General features: G+C 58.4%; 2 protein-coding genes across 2 annotated transcripts in view; one reads left to right on the forward strand and one right to left on the reverse strand.

Annotated features, from left to right (window-relative positions):
* The window catches only part of STK4 (serine/threonine kinase 4), a 93,588-nt gene extending 87,792 nt beyond the window's left edge, over positions 1-5,796 (forward strand). Inside the window, exon 11 of the mRNA XM_055139329.1 lies at positions 1,720-5,796. Within this exon, the coding sequence (XP_054995304.1) occupies positions 1,720-1,878 (159 nt within the window). The 3' untranslated portion in view covers positions 1,879-5,796. The remainder of the gene's footprint in view (positions 1-1,719) is intronic.
* Positions 5,797-12,574: 6,778 nt separating this feature from the next.
* On the reverse strand, positions 12,575-21,843 carry KCNS1 (potassium voltage-gated channel modifier subfamily S member 1). The gene is made up of 3 exons (XM_055140224.1): positions 21,502-21,843; positions 18,434-19,477; positions 12,575-15,340 (listed from the first exon to the last, which is right to left on the reverse strand). The coding sequence occupies exons 2-3, from the start codon at positions 19,457-19,459 to the stop codon at positions 14,876-14,878; spliced, it is 1,491 nt and encodes a 496-aa protein (XP_054996199.1). The 5' UTR covers positions 19,460-19,477; positions 21,502-21,843; the 3' UTR covers positions 12,575-14,875.
* Positions 21,844-21,904: the final 61 nt, after the last annotated feature.

The raw sequence follows: 21,904 nt of genomic DNA on the forward strand, positions 1-21,904 counted from the left end.
GGCCATCCTGGGGATGCTCAGGGAAGACACCCGGTGGGGCTGGAGGTTGAACCTGGTGTGGCCGTGTGCACGGCGAGGGCCTCACCCTCTGGGCCGCCTCTCCAGCCCCAGGAGCTGAAACCCTTCGGGATGAGGCAGGCGCCGCTCTCTGGAGCCCCCGTGGGCCAAGAACAGGAGCCCGGAGGGTAGAAAACCCAAGGCAGGGAAGGGTCTTCACCCCACGCAGGGTACCCGCACAGCCCCACACCCCGGGGGCGTTCCACGCTACAGAGAGCGGGCGGCTTCTCAGGTCACCTCCCCGAAGGGACGCCCCACCCCCGGGGATTCCTGTGGAGACAGGTCCCCAACCCTCTCTCAGGAGGCACCGCGGCACCCTGGCCACGCTGCTCCCCGGCCCCCGAGGGCCACAGAGAGGGCCTCCTTCACCCGCCTCCGCAGCTCCCAGAGGACCCGGCTGGGCTCGGAGCTCCTTTCACGCTGTGCCCGTTACACTGTCGCCGAGCGAGCACACGGCCCAGGAGTCGTCGCAGCCACTCTGGGTGGGGTCCTCGGCCCTCCTGCCTGGCGCAGCCCGTCCTCCAGCTGCAGCCCTGGGGTTGGTGCATGCAAAGCCCGGGGCTCTGGGAAGCAGCGTGGACGGCCGGGTTGGCACGCGCCCCACGCCAGGCCCTGTGCCAAGGCTGTGCTGCGGCCACAATCCCACTTAGTTCTTTCACTCCGAGTCACCGGCAGCGTCCTGAGCTGCTGCTGAGGCTTTTTCCTTTCGGGTCAGTTTGCAGCAGGTGGCAGGCTCTGGAGTGACCCTGCTGGGCTTTGCGTCTTGATTCTGCTACCCCCCGGCACCAGCACGGTTCTCCTTCACGCACCCTTTTCCATCTTGTTGGTTAAGTACATCGAGAACAGCCCCAGTGCACACGGGGCGGGCTCTTGGCCGGGACGCAGGGCAGCGGTGTATGTGAAGCAGCTGGTGTCACTGCATCGTAGCACGCTTTTCGAGTGTCACTGTTAACATGATATTGACGTGTAGACCAAGTCCTGTTTATCTCCCGGGATGATGGGAACTTGGTCTCAGAAGTTTGGGGTTCCTTTCAGACCCCACTTCCCCCCCACCTCCATCTTCCCCAGGCTGTTTCCTGCTCCTAGGAGAAGTGTCCCTAGTAACGTCATCCACCAACGACTTTCATTGTCCCAGTGCTGGGCCACGGGGTGGTGTCCAGAGAGGCTGCAGGCATCCACTGCAGAGCCCCTGGGCTGCTGTTGTTTCATCTGTATCAAGGACTGTCTGTTTGGCTTTCATCCACCAGCAGTGACCCCGGGTGTCATGAATTAAAAAGCCAGAGCAACGAAACTGTTGTTCAGTAAGCTTTTCATTGAGAGGTGTGGTCCTCCGGGATGATGTTTGGGGTTCCTTTCAGACTCCACTTCAGAGGCCTGGAGTATGTCGCTCATAAAGAGCAAACGGGGCTGGAGCGATAGCACAGCGGGGAGGGCGTTTGCCTTGCACACAGCCAACCCGGGTTCGATTCCCAGCATCCCATAGCATCCCCTGAGCACCGCCAGGAGTGATTCCTGAGTGCAGAGCCAGGAGTAAGCCCTGTGCATCGCTGGGTGTGACGCAAAAAGCCAAAAAAAAAAAAATACCCAAGAGAGCAAACGGACTGTGTGTGTCTCCCCGGCTCCTCCCACCGCCCCTCACGCCGCTGTGCGCTTCCCTTCCAGCTCAAGAGTTGGACCGTGGAGGACCTGCAGAAGCGGCTGCTGGCCCTGGACCCCATGATGGAGCAGGAGATCGAAGAGATCCGGCAGAAGTACCAGTCCAAGCGGCAGCCGATCCTGGACGCCATCGAGGCAAAGAAGCGGCGGCAGCAGAACTTCTGAGCAGTGCTGGCCCCGTGCAGGGGGGAGCTCGTGTCCACACTGACCTGGGGGGGGTGGGGGTCCAGGCCGGGCCGGCGTGTCTGTGCGTCTGTGGTCCCCAGGCCGCCTGTGTGTGTGTGTGTATGTGTGATGTGAGTGTGTGTGTGTGTGTGTGTGTGTGTGTGTGTGTGTGCGCGTGCGCATGCGCCGTCAGGCTTACCACTCAAAGGGCTCCTCCCCGTGCTGTAAAGTCCGAGTCTGAGAGCCAGGCACGTCGAGTCCTCTGGCAGGAGAGCCGGGCGAGTCTTCCATGGTCTTTGGTTTTCCTTCTCCCAGTAGCAGCTTTCAATCGTTCTTTCGGGAAGACTTTGAGGAAACATATAAATATGCACATATATACATATATATATATAAATTATGGCCAGATGCCCCGGGGGGTGGCATCTCTGTACAGGTACAGTCTTCGCTCTTCTCTCCTGGAAGATGACGGTACTGTGGGGTTCGAGGGCAGAGGACGCCGCAGCCGGGTACCCCCCCCTCCTCGAGCCGGCCTCGCCCTTCCGTGGGGGTTGCATTGACAGATTCGGGTTCGGGCCGGTTCTTCTGCCTCGAGAGGGCCTTCCCCGGGCCCTGGAGCCATAGGCGGGGTCCTGGGGCAAGCCCCAGAGTGCTTGTTTACTTTTTCTACCCAGGATAAGCCTGGCACCCTCTTTGCGATCTCAATGCCTTTCATCCATCCCCCCTCTCCCCGCTGCCTCCGGGCCCAGCTCAGATACTGCCCAGTGCCTTACGGAAGGAGCCGAGGACGGGGTCGGGCTGGCAGGAGCCCTCAGCACACGGGCCCCCGAAGCCCAGGGGCTTCTGCAGCCGTCACCGCTCGGGCAGCGGTCACCCCGTGGCATTTTTGCTCCACACCCCGTGTAGACCGGGCTGTGGAGGGCATGGCTTGCAAAGTCCACATTCAGACAGGTGCCCTCTCTTTTTGTTTCTTTTCCTGCTCAGGGCTTGGGAAAGGATAAACCAATACCCGGCTAAGATTCGTTCTCCAGGAGACTCGGCCCAGCCCTGGGCCCGCCAGAGCTGGAAGGGACCTCAGGCTTCCGGGGCAGAGGCCAGGGCCAGGATGACCGAGCCAGGGGAGGGGGGAGCAGGAAGTAGACACGGGGCTCCTCGCTCCCGGTTCATGGGACCATGACCCCCTTCTCCGAGGGAAGAAAGGTTCCAGGAGGTGGATACTCGCCAGGCGAGCGGCTAGGAAGGGATTCCCACGCGGAACTGCATAAGCCTTGAGACAAGGACCCAGTCGGCGGGTTCAAGGCGTCCTGCCGGCTTTGCAGGAGACAGTGCCGTCCGGTCCATGGCCCTGGCTCGAGGCTGCGTGTCCCCTGCCAGTCCGCTGGGGGTTACCAGCTATTCCACGAGCTCTCCCCTCGGATGGGGCACCCGGGCCACGTCTCACCTTAGGGGACTGTGACTTGACTCCATGATTGCTCTCGTTCCCCCAACTTGGGGGTCCCTGGGAAGAAGGAGAGGAGGCCCCTGGTTTGCACCCAGGTGCTCTCCTCTGCTCCGGAAGTGAGTTTGATGGATTTATACAGCACTTGCTGGTCTGCAGAGCTGGGCCCGCTCAACCGGAGGCTGGAGGACCGTTCAAATTCCCCTCGAATAAAGCCCGTGCAGCCGGCACCTCCCCGCCAGGCGCCGGGCTGGGTGGACTCTGCACGTCAGCTCCAGGCGTCACCCTAGCTCTGAGTGAGGGGAAGACGCAGGCGCCGAGAGGGCAAGGTTCCCTGTCTAGCCAGGACAGCCAGGAAGTGGTGGAGTGGGTCTCTCAGCACCCCCCGGGCGAGGGTAGGGGAGCCTATAGGTGCAGGGAACATCCATGGTCTTTTTTCTTTCTTTTCTTAAAATTTTCTTTGGTTTGGGGGCCACACCTGGCAATGCTCGGGGCTCACCCCTGGCTCTGTACTCAGGTGTCACTCCTGGTGGTGCTCGGGGGACCGTGCATACAGGATGCCAGCCCGGGTCAGCCCTGTGCAAGGCACGCCACCACCCTCTCTTGCAGAGACTAAATTAGCTGACCTTTCTAGTGGGAAAGTGGCAAGTGCGACAGCCAAGCGAGTCGGAAAGATCAAGGCGAGAGCATGCATCACCCCCGCTCCCTGCCGTGCTGACGGGCTGGCCTGCTCAGTGGCTTTTTAAAGACTCTTTCAAAGACTCTGCCCTTGGCCGGACGAGACCGGGAATGCCCGTCATCTCAAGCGAGATGCAAGTTACAGAAGGTCCCTGGGTCCCCTGTGAAGGTTTGCAGCTCTTGCCTTGAACTTGCTTTTGTTTCCAGACTGTACCCATCCCCCACGCCGGTCCCTCCGAGAGCGTCGCTCTGGCTCTCCATGGACACCATTTCCGGCCAGAAGCCAGTTTCCTTTGGAACAGATCAGTTTCCCGACCAGGTCCACTAGTCTGCCGGGGACAGCCGGAGGAACGCGTCCTCGCCGTGTCCTGGTCCTCTCGCCCCTTCACTCCTGAATGCAGGGCGGGTCAGCGGAGCGTCGGTCCCTGCGTGCGCCTTTGTGACTGTCTCCTCAGGAACCCTTAGCCCCTGACCCATTCTCTCCTTCTGAGAAGTGAGCCACGCTTGATTTCTATCTTTTTTGAAAAAAAAAAAAATCTCAACTCCTCTAGGAATGTCTAGAGCGATTCCTCATCCTAAGTAACTGTAAAGCAAATGTCTATTTTTCTCTTTGCCTCTGTTCTTTTTCCCAGCCACCGGTGATGCGAGCAGACGAGTGTTTGGCTTGCTGGCCCCGTTCTTTAGCTTGTCAGATAGAGACTCGGGCAGCCAGAAGGAACCAGTACTCCGAAGCAAATTAAGAGCTATAGGGTCGGGTCAGGGAGACAGCTCAGAGGGGGCTTCACATGCCTTCCGTGTAGAGGCCTCGAGTCTGTCTCTGGATGGCCACTGACCCTCTCCCCATTTCACAGTGTGACACTGCTAGGAAGCCGCCCCCCCCACCCCAAACGACTATGCCTCAGCTCCTTGCAACTATGGATTCTAGTCCGGGAAACACTTTTTTGGTACCTTCCATATGGAGGTAGGTACCAAAAAACTCTTAAAACCAAATCACTTTCCCCAGTATCAGAGATGAGAAAGATGACCTGGTTACAGACCTCCAGGTAACCAAAAGGCTCGCAGCAGTATTCTGAACAACTTCCCGCTCTCAGCAACTAAGATGGGCACAGTCCTTGCAAGATACAAAGTATCGATCTCGCTGAGCAAATGTAATCGGTATAGCCCGCGGCCTATTTAATGCTCAGTGACTCTGGGAGATCATTTTGCTGGTAAGAAACGTGAGGGTTAGAGCAGGTCTGTTGCTCCTGGTCGCGTCACCTCCCGCGTCTTCTGATACAGTGTCCTTTCCACAGACAGAGTTGCCTCTGATGACTACTTTTCTGTAAAACGGTTCCTGCCCAGTTCTCACCCCCTACTCCATTCTCACACAGGCACTGCCTTTGCGTTCTCATCAGGACTGTATTCATTGTCTTTGGAATTTATGTTCTTACTTGAGTTTGGGGGAGAAAAAAAAAATCTCTTCCGTCAGCCTGCACTCAGACCAACTTGGGGGGGGAGAAAAAAACCCAACTTCAATGCTGTTCCAGATGTACAGCTTAAAAATGTGAAGTTTGTAGCTTTAACTTTTTGTAACAAAATGATTAACACTGGCTGAAGATGCTGACTAGAAATGCTATTTTATAAGGTCTGGATGTACATAATTAATTGGAGTCAGCAGTTTGTGTATGTGTTAGAAGTAGCTTCCTCCATTGCCTTTTCCATCCCCATTTGAACACCTCTTGTGTGCTTTTATGAAATTTTTTCTTTTCCCTCCTTAGATTTTGTCACCTTTGTCTTAAATAAACTGTCCTTTGGACTATGCCGTGTCCTCTTTCTACAAGTGACTCCACCTTCCGTGGCCAGTGTGCTAATTGGGTGAGCCTTTGTGGCAAGCCACTATACTGTGTTTATTCTTGATTCCACAGCTGGGGGGTGAGGAGAGGGGAAAAGCTGGGAAGGAGCCCAAGTGGGAAAGTTTGCTCAAGCACACAGCGCTGGAAATACGAGTTCCCCAAAGTTCCGTTCCACGCCTTGGTTTGTTGCAAAGGGATGAGTAAGACACCATCCCGGCTGGTGTTGAGTGAAGTCACAGCGTTTGAGAATCCCGGTTTTTTTCATGATCTATTTCCTTCGAGTCATTTCCAGTAACTGACTGACCGGGACCGGGTTCGATCAGCAGCATAGTTCCGTGCTGTGGTAGAGGGCGTAGCTGGCCCTCCTGTGTCCAGTTGGTTCTGGTTTGTCCAAGGAAGCTTTTCCGGACCAGGTAATGGATCCCGCGCTTTAAAAATGAGGATGAGATAGCTAGGCAGAGGACAGTGGCGGGTGAGGGAGAGAAGGGGCCTGGGGCAGGGGTCCACCGTGTACCCGAGGGAGGAGTCTGCATGTAGGATCCCCTGGATACGTGTCACTCCATGTGTCAGATGAGACCCAGCCTGTGTGGCCCGGCCTTCAGCAGGGAGAGGAGCATCCTGACCCCTCGTGGCCCAAGCCCAGCCTTCTCTAGGAATAATTCCCTAACTCAGTCCTGGGTTTTGAATCTTTTAAGTTTCGGTTTTGAATTTGGGGGCCACATCCAGCGATGCTCAGGGCTCACTCCTGGCTCCGCACTCAGGAATCACTGGTGGTGCTCTGGGGGACCATTTGGGATGCCGGGAATTGAAGTGGGTGGCATGCGAAGCCTTCCCCCGCAGTGCTCTCTCTCGGGTCCCTGGGTTTTGAATCCAAACAGTCAGCTCTGTAACAGGGAGGGGACAGAATCACACTGAAAAGTGGGAGTAGGTTGACTGTCCCGAACAAATACCGTAGAGCACTTAAACGGAGTACCTGGCATCATCGTCGCTCACCGAGCCCCACTCTCTGGAGTGACTTCCTCATGTGGGCTGTGCTTGCCCGGGGCTCTGTCCACTCCTGGCGCACTGACCTTGCTGTGGTCCTAGGGCCGGAGACGCATCGGCAGGAGGTGGGCTGGAGGAGGCTCCATCTGCTCGCACTGCACGTGTCCTCCCTGTGGGATGGAGCCTTTTCCTGCCAGGTAATTGTCGAGTCCGGACTCTGGGTCCCCAACACGTGGTGCTGGGGGCTGCCGGATCAGATGGACCACGGACCACAAGGAAAGGTTTTTTTTTTTTTTTTTTACTTTTTGGGTCATACCCGGCGATGCACAGGGGTTACTCCTGGCTCTACACTCAGGAATTACTCCTGGTGGTGCTCAGGGGACCCTATGGGATGCTGGAATTCGAACCGGGGTTGGCCGCGTGCAAGGCAAGTGCTCTACCCGCTGTGCTATCACTCCAGCCCCTGGACCATGAGGAAAGGAAGAAGCATAGGAGTGACCATAGCTTGGAACTTGGCCTCACGCTGGGGGAAAGTCATACCAAATGGAGAAGGGAACACCAAGTAAATGGTGAGTGGAAATCCCACGTGGTAAGGGAAATGCGCGCTGAAAGTGCTAGTGTCCGAACATGATGGCCACTCAATACCCCTATTGCAGACCACAACACCCTAAAGGAGAGAGAGAGAACAAATTGGAATGCCCTGCCACAGAGGCGGGGTGGGGTGGGGGTGATACTGGGTTCATTGGTGGTGGAGAACGCACACTGGTGGAGGGATGGGCTCCCGAACACTGCATGAAGGAAAAACAAGCACGAAATGTTTGAATCTGTAACTGTACCCTCACTGTGACTCACTAATTTAAAAAAAAAAAAATTAAGAAAAAAAAGAAGCATAGGAGTTAGTGCCTGGTGCCAAGAGGAGAAAGGCCCGTCCTTCATCTTGACGATGGCGCCCCCTCCGCCCCCTGGGAAGGACCCCCTGTGGTCTGCTTCCTCCCAGACTTCCAGCAGCTGTGGGAGGCGCATGTGAATGAACCCGGGGAGTCACTTTTGCCTTTCTGTTGTGTGTCCACCAGAGGTGACTTGGGGATTCTAATACCCTCGCTCCCCTGTTGCCCTCATTCCAGCCTCTCTGGAAGCCTGGTCCTGTCCCCGGACCCGAGGCCTTCCCAAGCGCTGTCCGATGCGGTCACTTTTGGCTGAGGTGTTGGAGAATTAGGTTCTGTTACTTGCACTCGAACACTCCCCGCACAGAAACAGATGGTGGAGTGGAGTTACCAGCCACAGCTCCCTAAGGGGGGGTGGTGTTAAAACTCGGGTGTATGAAGACGGGGGCAATCCAGGAAGAGAACTCGAAGAGCTGCAGCACGTCCTGGCACATGTGAGGTGTCTGAGTTCTAGCGCTGGCACCACGTGGCCCCCAGGCACCACTGGTGACCCCCCGAGTCCCGAGCAACGTCGCATCACCAGGCCTAGCCTTGAACTGTCCTGGCCAGTTGGACAAGTATTGCTGGGAGTGGCCCCGGGGCCCCACAAAGGGGTGGGCTGGTGAGGGCAAGTGAGGATGCTTCTCGGGCTTCTGCCTAGGGGACCCACAGGACACAGTGATAGAGCACTGTGCCCTGAGTTTCCTAGCTTTGGAGGTGGCACTCAGGTTGTTCTATCAAGAAGGTGAGCCATGCCTGGGCTGTGGATAGAATGATTTCCTTTGGATTGCGTAGATACCTGAAGGGAATGGACAGTGAGCCCGGACAAGAGCAGAGAGGCAAGGGTGAAATGTGGACCCGTTCTCCGACCTCGGGAAGGAGTGGCTCACCGTGGGTGGCAGAGCTCACACCTTCAAAACCCAAAGTTGACGAGGCAGACCAGAGCCCTGGACGAAGCAGCCCAGCCATGTTCTGGGAGAAAGCACCCAAGTTTTGGTTCAGTGGTTCAGGCCTCCCCATGCGCTCTCTCTCTCTCTCTCTCTCTCTCTCTCTCTCTCTCTCTCACACACACACACACACACACACACACACACTTCCTGCCTAGGCTCCGTCGTGAGAGGCTGGAGGGTGACACAGACCCTGGGCGGGAAAGTACGGAGACTTGTTCGTGGAGAGCATCAGAGATCCGGGATCACTCCGTGGCATTTGATGAGGGAGGGGGAAACGGCATTTTCAAGCGTGTCTTCTGGGTCTGCGGCCACGCCATTGGGGTTCTGCCTTCTCTGGGCTCGCTCCAGGAGCCGGCTGGGTGCTCAGGCAGAGCGGGAGCAAACACTGGCTTCCCTGAAGTGGACAGACCACAAGCCCCCTCGGCATCTGGTGGCGGAAGGGACTCGAAGGTGTAGAAAGGCAGGGGCCGGATTCCGTCTTGCCTGCCCACCGTCCCCCAGGCGTCTCTGGCTGGGGCCCTTGTCCTGGCTTTCGGGAAAGTTGAGCCCGGAAGTGCCAGGGGAGTGGGGCTGCCTTTTTTTTTTTAATTTTTTTTTTTCTTTTTGGGTCACACCTGGCAATGCCCAGGGGTTACTCCTGGCTCTGCACTCAGGAATTACTCCTGGTGGTGCTCAGGGGACCCTATGGGATGCTGGGAATTGAACCCGGGTCGGCTGCATGCAAGGCAAACGCCCTACCCGCTGTGCTATCGCTCCAGCCCTCTGGGGTTGCCTTTTGAACTGGGTTCCCTGACTTCCAAAGAGAAAAGGTGGTGGGGGAAGACCAGGTGTTGGCCTTGTGGTGCCCCCCACCGCGCCCCCCCCCCCATCAAGTAGCAATGGCCATCCTGTTCCTCAGGGCCTGAAGGACCCAGCCTCATTGACCAGTATCACTCACCAAACCTAAGAAACAGAACCGGCCGCCAAGGAAGCTCAGCAGAAACCAGCGTCTCTGCACGTAAGAAGGGGTCATCTCGACTGGTGCCGTCAGGACTGAGCTGATCATTGCTCAACACTGATCTAGGCGTTGGTTCAAGCCCCATTTGGGATGGGGAGGAGGAGGAGGGCGCTTCTGAGCACCTGAGCACAACACAGACATTTCACACCTTCTCCCAAAGGACCCCCGGCCTTTGCACAGGCCGCTGGGCAGTGGAGAGAGAAGACGCCGCCAAGTTGTCAAGTGAAACTTGGCTGAAGGCAGAGCTAAGACGGCAGTTGGGGTGCAAGAGCACCCCCGTGGGTACCAGCTCCCGAGGGCACGAGCATCTGACTTCAACCTTTGTGGTCGGAGGCCTTGTGCGACCCCAGACTGATCCCGACACCGCTGGTGTCTCAGGGCTCGTTGGAAAAGTCGCCCACACTGGCTGCAGGACCGAGAGGTCAGTGTCGTACCCAGAGACCAAAAGAAGCGGCAACTGTGCAACTTTTTTTTTTTTACCCTGTATGGTAATGAGATGCTCCACCAAAACATCGTCACTGCCCCATTTGTGCGAGGTTGCAGTGGTCTTGGGAAATGATACCGCGTGATTTTAATAAGGAGGCCGTTTCCGCTTTAGCTGCTGTGACTGAGTGCCTCACCACAGTCCCTATCATGCATGGATTGTTTTTCTTTGTTTTTCCTTTTTTTTTTTAGGTGGGGGGCACACCCAGCGATGCTCAGGGGTTACTCCTGGCTCTACACTCAGGAATTATTCCTGGCAGTGCTGGGGGACCATATGGGATGCTGGGGATTGAACCCGGGTCAGCCACACGCAAGGCAAATGCCCTCCCCACTATACTATCACTCCAGCCCCATGGATTGGTTTTATTCTCAAGAAGTGGAGACCACTGAACACCTGTCATTCCCCGGGGGTGGAGGGAGGACTATCCCCGTCGCTTTAGGGTTTAACTCAGGGCCACCCCATTTCTCTGTTTCTGCACTGGGAAGTCTTTGGAACCCTAAATCATTTCTGCTTTACGAACCACCCCCTGTACTCACCGCTTTGCTTAAAGCCCGTCACTAGGGCCTGGAGTGCACCCAGGGTGCTTTGGGATGTGCACGTCAGCCTTCCCGTACGCTGGAAACATTGAGAACTGCATCTGGGAAGTGTGTGGGCAGCACGCGGAGATGCTGAGGACTGGACTCCGGTGGACACAGCCCACTTTTGTGTATTGAATACCTCCCCCTTGGGGACATTGTTTCTGCAGTGACCACCTTTCCTCCATGCCATGCATCTGTTGTAGACAAGCAGCCGGGTACTGTGGCCTTGCCCCTCCCCCTCCCTCGAAAGGCCTGAACTCAAGCTGGGCTCTTCCACCCTCTCCCACAACTGACCTGGAGGTTGGAAGTGGTGGGGAGAGGGGCTGGAGTGATAGCACAGTGGATAGGGCCTTTGTCTTGCATGTGACCAACCCAGGTTCGATTCCCAGCATCCCATAGGGTCCCCTGAGCACCGCCAGGAGTACTTCCTGAGTTCAAAGCCAGCAGCAACCCCTGTGCATTGCCTGGTGTGACCCAAAAAGCCAAAAAAGAAGAAAAGAAAGCGCTGGTGAGAGGCGAGGTGGCTCCTGTGGCTGGTGGAGTGTCCCTAGGTTCTCGGTCTTGCTGCTGAGGTTCCTAGTGTTCCTGTTGCTTTATTTCCTGTGGGAAATGATTTTTATTTTTTGCCACACTGAATGATTCTCAAATTTACTCCTGGCTTTATGCTCAAGGATCACTCCTGGTGGTGCTCAGGGGACTATCTGGGATGCCGGGGATAGAATCCTGGGTGGACCGTACAGCTGATAGAGAGTGTTGGCTGGTAACACTCTGTCAGCTGTACTTTTGCTCTGGCCACAAACAACAACTTCTTGGCTTGGACAAAATTCTCTCAACTCCCAGAGAACCCCCGATCTCTGGAACCCATACACACAACTTAAATTCAGAGAAAGGTCCTTTGGCAGATGGGATGAAGGGTCTTGAGGCAAGATTGTTGGCCCAAAATACCAAAGTGTTTTTATGAGAAAGAGGTACCAAAGACTCCTTCCTCAGAGAGGTGACAGTGCGGAAGGCCAGGGCAGGGATGGGGCAACGTACCCCAGACAGCCCCCCGGGGTGAGCCAGCAGCCCCCAAGGCCGCCAGAGATTCACAGGGGCTACTCAAAGCCTTGGGGATCGGAGGTGCAGTCCCGGCCAACACCCTGACTTTGGAGTCCTCGTCACTAGAGCACATTTCAACTGTTTAAAATCATCAAATCTGGGGGCTAGAGCAATAGCACAGCGGGTAGGGCGTTTGCCTTGCACATGGCCAACCCGGGTTCGATTCCCAACATCCCATATGGTCTCCTGGGCACTGCCAGGAGTAATTCCTGAGTGAAAGCCAGGAGTACCCCTGTGCATCGTTGGTGTGACCCAAAAAGCAATAAATAAATAAATAAATAAATAAATAAATAAAATAAAGTCATCAAATGTGCTTTGTTTGCAGCAACTGGAAACCAATCTACCTTTCAGTAAACTCTTCTCATTCCTAAGGTCATCTGTCCTGTTCCTTAGGGCCAGAAGACCCTAATTCTAACGGTTGTTCATTGTCACTCAGTTACTTATTTTTTGGTAGGGGGTCTTGGGACATACGTGGTGGTGCCCAGGGGTCTCTGCTAGCAGTGCTCAGGGCATCATGCAATGCCGGGGACTAAACTCTGCCTGCTGGACCATCTCTCCAGCTCCATCGCTTTAGCTCTTGTTGCTGACGACTTACCTTTGACCGAGTTCGTTCCAGCTGTCGCTCGCCACCAGTGTCAAATCCCAGAGAATGTGGATTCCAACTACACTCCACTTGTGCCCACCCTCGCCCCCGCCTCCCCAGTCACCCAGAAAGCAAGCCAGGCAGCCGGTTCTGATCGGACGGACACACGCAGGTCCCTGGGGCTTCTTTATTGCATGAGAGTTTTCGCCGATACAACGAGGAGTGAATCAGGACCCCAGGGGTGACCAGCAGCCTCACCATGGACTCTCTCCCACACCAGCTTTAGGGACTTGAGTGCAGGGTCAGCAAGTGCGGGAGTGGACGGGGTCCTCGATAACTTCCGCACCACCATCAAATGGTACCTGCAGCCCTCTGGGTCTCCGGGCCCCGTGAAGAGGTGAGCATGCGGGAGGGCGGGCGTGTGCTTGGTCAGTTTATGGGGGGGCCCCTCAGTTTGCCTCCGTTTCTGCTCCCGTCTGGAGAATCCATCCAAGTCTGGGGCTGACGACATCCCAAACCCTGCCGATCATCTGGGTCTGCACACAGTCTCCTCTGCTGGGCGATCGTCCCCTGGAGCTCCCAGGGCCTAACCGGTGAGGTATTCTCGAAGTCTTTTCTCTGCCCTTGCTGGTTAGTGGCCTTGGGACATGAGACCCAGCCCCTGTGCCGAGAAATCACGAATGCACAGGTCTTTGGTCACTGGATTAGAATCGCTCTTTGGGGTTGGAGCTATAGTACACCGGCAGGGCACTTGCTTTGCATGCGGCCGACCCAACTTTGATCCCTGGCATCCCATTGGCTGACCCAAGTTCGATCCCTGAGCTCCGCCAGGAATGATCCCTGAGCACAGAGCCAGGAGTAAGCCTTGAGCAACTCCGGGTGTGGCCCCCAAACTAAATAAAATAAAATCCTTCTTGCTCCACCTAGGCTCCGGGTTTTACGGGGCTCTGTATTTGATTTGCCCTTTCATTTCCTGGCGGCAGTAAAGCAATCCATAAACTGGAGGCCACAGACTTTACGAGCTAACACAGGGTGCCTGTGCGGGGTTCGGAGTGGGCGGGAATGCTCCGAGGGAATTTCAGACATTAGAATTTTAAAATATGCACTAAAAATACTGTTCGGTGATACAAAACGTGTCTCCAGGCCGCCTGGGAGGCCCCAGCTCACGACACTCCCAGCCCAGCTGGGCTGAGTCAGAATTCACAAGGCAATCATTGTAAAAGCAGCCAAAAGCCAGGAAGAAGGGGGCGGGGCCGGGCGGGAAAGCTCCTTCCGCAGGCTGCCTGCACCCTTCCCCGGCTGGCGAGTCTCCGAGAGTCCCTCTTCCCTCAGCCCCCGCCTCAGTGGGCTGTACAAGCTGGGGGACCCGCTCAACATTCACTGTCCCGACCAGCTCACACCAAGCGCGGGGCCACCCAGGGTGGGCTCTTGGAAGCGGAGAGTGCGGGACAGGGAGAGACGCAGGCAGGCAAGGGGCCAACTGTCACGGGACCCTCTCCCCATCCATCCTGCTGTAGCAGGCGGACAAGGAGGCAAGAGGGGCCCAGGACAAGCGTCTCAGGGTTTCCTGGATGGTAACTCAGGCTGGGCTAGGGAGGGGCACAGTGGACAGAGGGAACTGACACGGTCAGATTGGGGAGCTAGGCGGGCGGGTGGAGGGAGGCATCTGTGCATGGCACCCCTGAGCTAACTGAAATCCTTAGCCCCCGCCCCATCCGGCCCTCATCCCAGAGCCGTGCCAGCCCCGACCCCCAGTGCTCAGCCAGCCCTCCCGAGGTGCCCATACAGGGCTACAGCAACACGGCCGAGGCCCTGAGCTCCAGCCCTGGGATCTCGTTGGGACCTTTTCCCAGCTCTATCTCGGTTATGTGCTTCACGGCCGCTAACAGGGCTGACCATACAGAAATCACTGCACGGTGAGTGACTTCCTACAGTGAGTGATTTCTGCACGGAACAGAGGGTTTGTGTGACCCTCCAGCTCGCCTCTGGGGATCCATGAAGCACCGCAGACAGCAGGCAGACTTGGTAAGGCAGCCGAGAGACAGGTGGAAGGAACCAGAAGGAACCGGATGATGGAAGCCAACCTTGACCCTGCCCTTTGGGCAGGTCTGCGAGGCAGGAAACTAAGGCAGCTCTGAGCCTCTTGGCTTCTGGTCCTTCAGCTCAGGACCTTGGGGGATAAGGTGGCTGGGCAGGACACTCGAAGGAGCCTTGACATTTGTCCCAGCATCCCCCCTGACCCTCCCTCCCACCTCCTGCTGCTTCCGGGAGGTTCTGGGATCCAAGTCTCTGGGATGCTCTCCATACTCGTGAATCTCGGGGTGGCACCATCCCGTCCACGTCTCTGCAGGGAGCGTCTTCTCGGGCCCAGGGGTGAGGGGCGTCTGGCGAGGGGGCCAGGGAGCATGTGCTCAGAGTCCGCCGTCGGGGTCCGGGGAGACGGGGAGCCCTGGTTCTAATACATGTGAGCATCGGGAGGCCGCCCGGGGCCCTCGAGGTCTGAGGCCCGGCCCTCCTGCGAGCTCTCCCCCGATGTCTCCAGGGACGCCTGGGACACGCCATCCTCCCGGCTCAGCACGTCCTCAAACGCCTGCCGGTCACTGTTGCGCACTGCGGCCTCCAGCGCCTTCTGGCGCCGGTAGAAGTGGGAGAACTTGTTGAAGATGATGGTGATGGGCAGCGCCACCACCAGGATGCCGCCCAGGATGCAGCCCGAGGCGGCCAGCTTGCCGGCCACCGTCACGGGCACCACGTCCCCGTAGCCCACCGTGGTCATGCTCACGGTGCCCCACCACCAGCAGGCCGGGATGGTGTCGAAGCCCACGTCCTCCTCCTTCTCGGCCGTGTAGGCCACCCCGGAGAACACCGACACGCCCACGGCCAGGTAGAGCAGCAGGATGCCCACCTCCCGGTAGCTGTGCTGCAAGAGAAGGCAGGAGGGTCAGTCAGGGCCTGGAGGGCCACGGGGGACAGGTCAGGGGTCACCGAGGGAGAGCTGGCAACAAGCCCCTCGTTTCCTGGGTCTAAACCAGAAGAGGAAGCAAGACTCCCGGGACGGAACAGGGACCTCGTTTCTGGGCTGCCAGGTGCCTGCAAGGTCGGAGGGCACAGCCGAAGCGTCGACCATGGGGACTGGGTCAGAAACCCGGCACAGTGGTAAGGCCAGTGGCCAGCCTGGGTTGGATGCCCAGCACAGAACACCTGAGCCCTGCCAGGAGTGACCCTTGAGTGCAGAGCTAGGAGTAAGCTCAGAGCTCTGCCAGGTAGGGCCCAGACAACCCCCCAATTAAAAAAAAATATATATATATACATATATATTTAATAGTAAATAAGTGTGAGGGTCAGCAGTGGCTGAAGAGGCTGTGGGTTTTACACCACTGCAGAGTTAGAGACAGCCAGAACCTGCACCCCACAGTCTGCACCCTAGCGTCTACCCCAGTGCCTGCACCCCACAGCATTCACCCCAAATTCTGCAGCCCAGTCTCTACCTACAGTCTGTAACCCACAACCTACACCCACAGTCTGCACCCCAGTCTATACCCCACAGTGTACTGACACCAGGCTGCACCCCAAATCTGCACCGTGCAGCCTGCACCCCACAATCCAGTGTGCTGCCCCTGTGTACTTTCTGATGGGTCTCTGACATTTCTGGGGAGGATACACCGGCTCTGGGGAAGCCAAGACACATGCTCCCTGGGCCGACTCCATCCTTCTCACTCCCTAGAGCAGCGCTGGGCCGGAGACAGTGGCCCTAGACCATCCACAGAACAGGCCGAGGTGAGGGTGTCACTTTCTTCCGAGGCCCAGTCCTGGGGCAGTGGGTTCTCAAAAGTGATGGGGGGCTTCCCTGTCTGGAACAGCTGACGGTGCCCCAAGACATTCCTATTTATCCCCCCTGGGAGCAGCTGTACTACTGGCACCCAGAGGAAGTAAAGGCAGGGGCGGCCACTATCCATTCTATAGGATGCCCCCTCCCCCCACCTACCTCAAACAGATCCACGGGGCCCCGGATGTCAACAGGGCAGATTCTGAGACAGGACCCTAGATAGACGGTGGAGCCCGGCCACTGGGGCTGAGGGAGCAGCTGCTGTCTGGGGCTTCCCCAGCAGCGAGACGCAGCCAGCCAGCCGCAGCCTCTTTCAGGACCCTCTGCCTCCTGGCAGGAAAAGCAGGGGCTTCAGTCCCCCCACCCCGGCTGCCCTGCAGGCAGGATCGAGTGCCAGGGCTGGGAAGAGGAATGGGCTGGGGACCCTCAGGGCTGGCTGGGGGTGTCCCCTGGAGGGCATGCACAAAGCTTCCCTGGCCACGGGCAGAAGGAACTTCTAGCACTTTCTTGCACCCCTATGCCAGGCTGCATGGAGCTTTTGGAGAGCTTGAAGTGTGGTGGCAGGTGCCTCTGGTTCTTCTCTGGACCCTGCAACTTGCTCGCGAGGGACCCTCTGACAAGCCCCATCACTTCCTAGAGCCTCCCTATCCCCAGCGGCAAGGCAGCGTCAGGGAATATGTCGCTCCCGCCCTTCACAGGCTTCTGGGCACTCCTTGCCCGAGCTCAGGGATCATCAGCAGGAGCCGGATCACCTAGCATCCTGCTTCCTGGTGGTCCCTTCCAGCACTCACCCTGCTCTTCCCCGGACCCAAGGGGCTTACACCTCCTAGCCCCTCAAACCAGAGTCATCCCACCACAGGTCGGGGAAGCTTGCTGGCCCAGAGACCCCCCCCCCCAGGGTAGAGCACACCCCACACAGCACAAGGGGGCTCATGAAACGTCCACCCAAACGGGGTGGAAAATGTCAACACCCAGAGAGCTGGAGGACCTGCTGCTTCCTGGGGGAGGGGATGGCTGTTGAATGTGAGACTGGCACAGAATTTGAGCTGGGTATGAAGACCCAGGGCCTGATCATGCCAGGAGGCAGGCTCGGCCAGTGGGCACCCAATGCTGCCTATTCTGTGCTCCTGTGTTACTGGGTGTTTGACAGAGAGGTCAAAAGTGACCGTTGAGAGGGACCTGAGCAATAGTACAGCAGGTAGGGCATTTGCCTTGTAAGTGGTGGACCAGGGTTCAATCCTCGGTGTCCCATATGGTCCCCCAAGCACCGCCAGGAGTAATTCCTGAGTGCAGAGACAGGAGTAACCCCTGAGCATCACTGAGTGTGAATCCCCCTCCAAAAATAGCAAAGCAAACAAACAACAAAAAAGCAAAATGAACAAACAAATATGAACATTGATAACAGCGGGTAGGGCGTTTGCCTTGCATGTGGCCGACCTGGGTTCGATTCTTCCGTCTCTCTCGGAGAGCCCAGCAAGCTACCGAGAGTATTCTGCCCGAAAGGTAGAGCCTGGCAAGCTACCCATGGCATATTCGATATGCCAAAAACAGTAACAAGTCTCACAATGGAGACGTTACTGGTTCCCCCTCGAGCAAATCAATGAACAACAGGATGACAGTGCAGTGCTACAGTGCTACAGGGAGCCGCGGTGCTGGGAGCTGGGTGGCTGAGCACATGCCTTGCGCATATAAGGCTTTGGGTCTGATTTTTCCCCGGCACCAACCCTCAAACCGTCACCCAAAGAAATTAAAAATTAAAAAAGGGTTGGAGTGATAGTACAGAGGGGGAGGGTGTTTGCCTTGCACGCTGCAGACCCGGGTTCTATCCCCGGTGTCCCATATGGTCCCCCAAGCACTTAGAGGTGTAATTCCTTAGTGCAGAGCCAGGAGTAACCTCTGGGCATGGCCAGGTGCGCCCCCCCCAAAGCCAAATGTAAACAAACAAACAAACGAATAATAAAGACCATCTCTCAGCCACCCTCATCTTGGAAAGCGAGTCACGCAAAGCTGTGCCTCCATTTCCTCCTCCGCAGGGACACAGCGGTAACCAAACGGCCTTTCTTGGCCAGGAGAGGTGAAATTAGTGGGAAAACCTACACCTGGGACGAAGCCTGTGCTGGGGCCTCGCTGCCCCGGGCCCCAGGTACCTCCACCCCGCGCGCGCGCGCGTGCCCTCGGAGGCCCTACCTTGAGCGTGGCGCCCAGCGAGCGCAGCCCGGTGGAGTGGCGCGCCAGCTTGAGCACCCGGAAGATGCGCATGAGCCGGAACACCTGCACCACCTTGCCCAGGTCGCCCAGGTCCTCGCCGCCCGCGCCGCCCGAGCCGCCCAGCGCCGCGCCGGCCAGCAGCGTCAGATAGAAGGGCAGCACCGACACGATGTCGATGAGGTTGAGCGGGTGGCAGAAGAAGTTGCGCGTGCTGGGCGCCAGCAGCAGGCGCGACGACACCTCGAAGCTGAACCAGGCGATGCAGAAGTACTCGAGGCGCCGCAGCACTGGGTCGTCGCGCGCCTCCTCGACGCCAGGGCCGGGGGCCACCGCCGCCACGGCGGCCGCCGCCTCGCGCGCCTGGTACTCGGGCAGGCTGTGGATGCACATGGCGGCGATGGAGGCGAGCACCACGCCGATGGACACGCAGCTGAAGAGCTTGCTGGGCAGCGAGTAGCCCGGGTTCTCCATGGTGAGCCAGAGGCGGCGGCGCAGGCGGCCGCAGCGCGCCGCGCCGTAGCGGGCCAGCTCGCGCTGCACGTCGGAGATCTCATCCGGGCACGGGTCCACGCTGCTCGGCGCGTCGCTATCCTCGTCCCAGGCGCGCGGCCGCGCCACGCGCCGCTCCAGGTAGCGGGCGCGGCAGCAGGTGGCCAGCGCGCTCTCGCCCAGGCCCCAGTAGTCGGCCTCCTGGCCGAAGGCGAAGACGCACAGCTCGTCGAGCACGTGCAGGTGCCCGGTGCGGTAGAAGTGCAGCAGCCCCAGGAAGAAGCCCGGGTGCCGGTCGAAGTAGAACTCGCGCGCCGCCGCGTCGTAGTCGTCGCACAGCCGCCGCGCCTGCTCCTCCGACGCCGCCGCCTGCAGCCGGCCCAGCCGCGTGCCCGGGAAGCGCGCCAGGGCGCGCGCGCTCAGCCGCCGCCGCACGCCGCCCACGTTCACCTGCAGCGCCTCGTCGCTCCGCCGCCAGGGGACGCCGGCGCCGGGCCCCGGGGACTCGCTCACCATGGCTGTGACGCGCGGGGCCTGCGGACACGGCGGGGGGTGGGGGTGGGGGTGGGTGCACTGAGCGGGGATCCCGGACCCGCCTGCCAGGAGCGCCTGCTCCGTGCACCCGCCAGGGGAACCCGCGGGAAGTGCCCCGGCAGGTGTCCAGCCTCCCCGCCTGGCGGAAAGAAGCTGAGCTCTCTATCTCGGAGGATTAGGATGCGACTGAGGGGCAGGAGCATATCTGGGCATCCTGCGGGGTGGCATGGAGGGGGGTGTCGCGTTCTTTAAAAAATTTCTATAGGAAATTTACTGTGGGATCTGGGACTTGCCTTCCCTCTGAGCCTCCCTCTCCACCCCTGCACAGCCGGGACAGCGATGCTTGCTTGCCTGCTTGCAAGGGAGACTCCTAGTTCTCAAAGCCTGTTCCCTCCACCTGCCTGGGAATCTGTCCCGGATGCGAATTCTCAGCCTGCTCTAGACATGCTGAAATAGAAACCGGAGTGGGGACCCGTGGTCAGTTTCAATAACGCGTGTAGGACGTCGCTGGTGCCTGATTATGCGGAGGAAACTCTGGTTTAGAGGACTCAAAGTGTATCCTAGAGCCTGTCATATCTCACCTTGGGTGTGGCCTTCCTGTGTGACCCTAGGCAAGTCTCCTCGCCTCCCTGAGATTCCATCAAACGGAGAGAAAAATATCTACTTCTAAGTGTGGGTGAAAAGATTCAGTGGCAATCTTTTTTTTTTTTTTTTTTTTCCAATTGGGTCTCTCTTTCCCAGAGGGGTTTGGCGAGTGATCTGCCTGTTTCACTGCCTCCTGGAGCCAGGCAAACCAAGCTTCATCTCTAGTCTGGATACACCCCAGCCCCGAGAGGCTTTTCTTCCCATCTGGCCCCCGCACCTGCACCAGGCCCCACCCCTCCCCTGAAGGATCAAGGGGAGTGATGGAAAGTGCTCTACCCCGAGCTGATGTTAGATTTGGGTTGTGCTAGATTCTCCCACTGTCCACTGTCTCCAAACTGCTGAAGGACTCCCCTGGCCTGCAGTAACTTCATGGTCCTGTGGCATCAGCAAGTCACTTAAAAAACTCCGGTTTGGGGGGTGTGTGTATCAAGGTAGCGGGAGGGACACTAACCTGACTTAAGTGGGTCAGTGGGTCCCTTGTAAGTATATCCTTAGCTTTGTTCAGTGTGTGAACTCAGGCCTGTCTCCTGCCGCTCTGGGCTTTAGCTCTTCCATCTACAGAATGGGCTCACAACCCTCCCTCCAAAGGGTTACTGCATGTGTGCAAAGCCTTTGGAATACAGTAGGTGCCCCATAAATGCAGATCCCTGGCCCTTCCCTCTTCTTCAGACCTGGCTTCACCTTCCGAGCCTGCCTCTTACTGTTGACCTTGAGCAGAGCGGTCCCCTCTCTGTGCTTGGCTTCCCAGCTGCAAAGTCAAGAGCAGCCTGCATCTCAGGATAGGAAGAGGCGAGATGTCTCAGGCAGCTGAGCCCCTAGCACTGACACCAACACACACACACACACACACACACACACACACACACACACACACACACACAGAGTTGAGCGCTGCCCCTTCCCCGTCCCCCTGGGTCCAGGCTTCAAAGGATGAAGTTTCTAAATCCCCAGGTGGGCAAATCCCTCTTCCCGCTCTTTGAAACGGGCTCGCTAATTCCACCAACATTTCCAGCCTAGAGGCTGCGTTTGAGTAAAGAAAGATCGTGGAGTTCGTCACCCCCTCCCTCCCCGCAGCTAGCCCCCAGCACGTTTCGGGTGCGAAACCGGCTGTGTCCTGCCCTACTCGCTTCCCGCACCCTTGCAAGCACCGTCTCCATCCCGTGCGCGCGCGTCACTCCGCTAACGCCCCCTACCCCCTCCACCCCCCCCCCCCATCCCAGCCGGCAGGGACGATGCTAAACCCAAGGCACCCGCTCAGGACTTGCCCCCAAGCGCCGCCAGGCCCCGCGGCTCCCTCCTTGGGGTGTCCTCGAGAGGAGGGACGCGCCGCCGCGGCCGCCCGCAGCCCCCCGCGCCCCCGCCCCGGCGCGGCCCCTCACCTGTCCCGCCCGCCCGCCGGCCGGCGCGTGGGTCCGCGGAGACGCGGGCTGGGAGCGCTGGACGCACCCCGGCTCGGCTCTGCCCCCGGCCTCCTCCTGCAGCCGGAGGCCCCGCTGCCCTCTCCCTCCCCGGCTCCCTCGGTCCCCCGCGCCGGAGGCCGCATCGATCGCTGCCGGGAGGGAGGGAGGGAGGCCGCGGGCGGCCGGAGGCGGTCGTTGCTATTCCTGACTCTGCTGGGGGGGCAGTGGGGTGGTGACAGGAGACAGCCCCCCCCCACAGCCGGACATCCCGCCTCGTCCAGCCAGGGGGGTGGGCAGGCGCTCCGGGTCATGCAGGGATTGGGGTTCCCCTAGAGAGAAAGGAACGACAGCAAGAAGTCTTCTTCAGGGAGTCTGTGCCAGC

This window comes from Sorex araneus, chromosome 5 (genome assembly GCF_027595985.1).
Source record: "Sorex araneus isolate mSorAra2 chromosome 5, mSorAra2.pri, whole genome shotgun sequence".
Classification (NCBI taxonomy): Eukaryota; Metazoa; Chordata; class Mammalia; order Eulipotyphla; family Soricidae; genus Sorex; species Sorex araneus.

Bases quoted from the DNA above. Each gene is read 5' to 3' on its own strand.
- KCNS1 (XM_055140224.1), bottom strand. From the start codon at position 19,459: ATGGTGAGCGAGTCCCCGGGGCCCGGCGCCGGCGTCCCCTGGCGGCGG. The intron at 15,341-18,433 runs GTAGGGCCTCCG...CTTCTCTTGCAG, and splicing joins CGCTGGGCGCCACGCTCAAG to CACAGCTACCGGGAGGTGGG.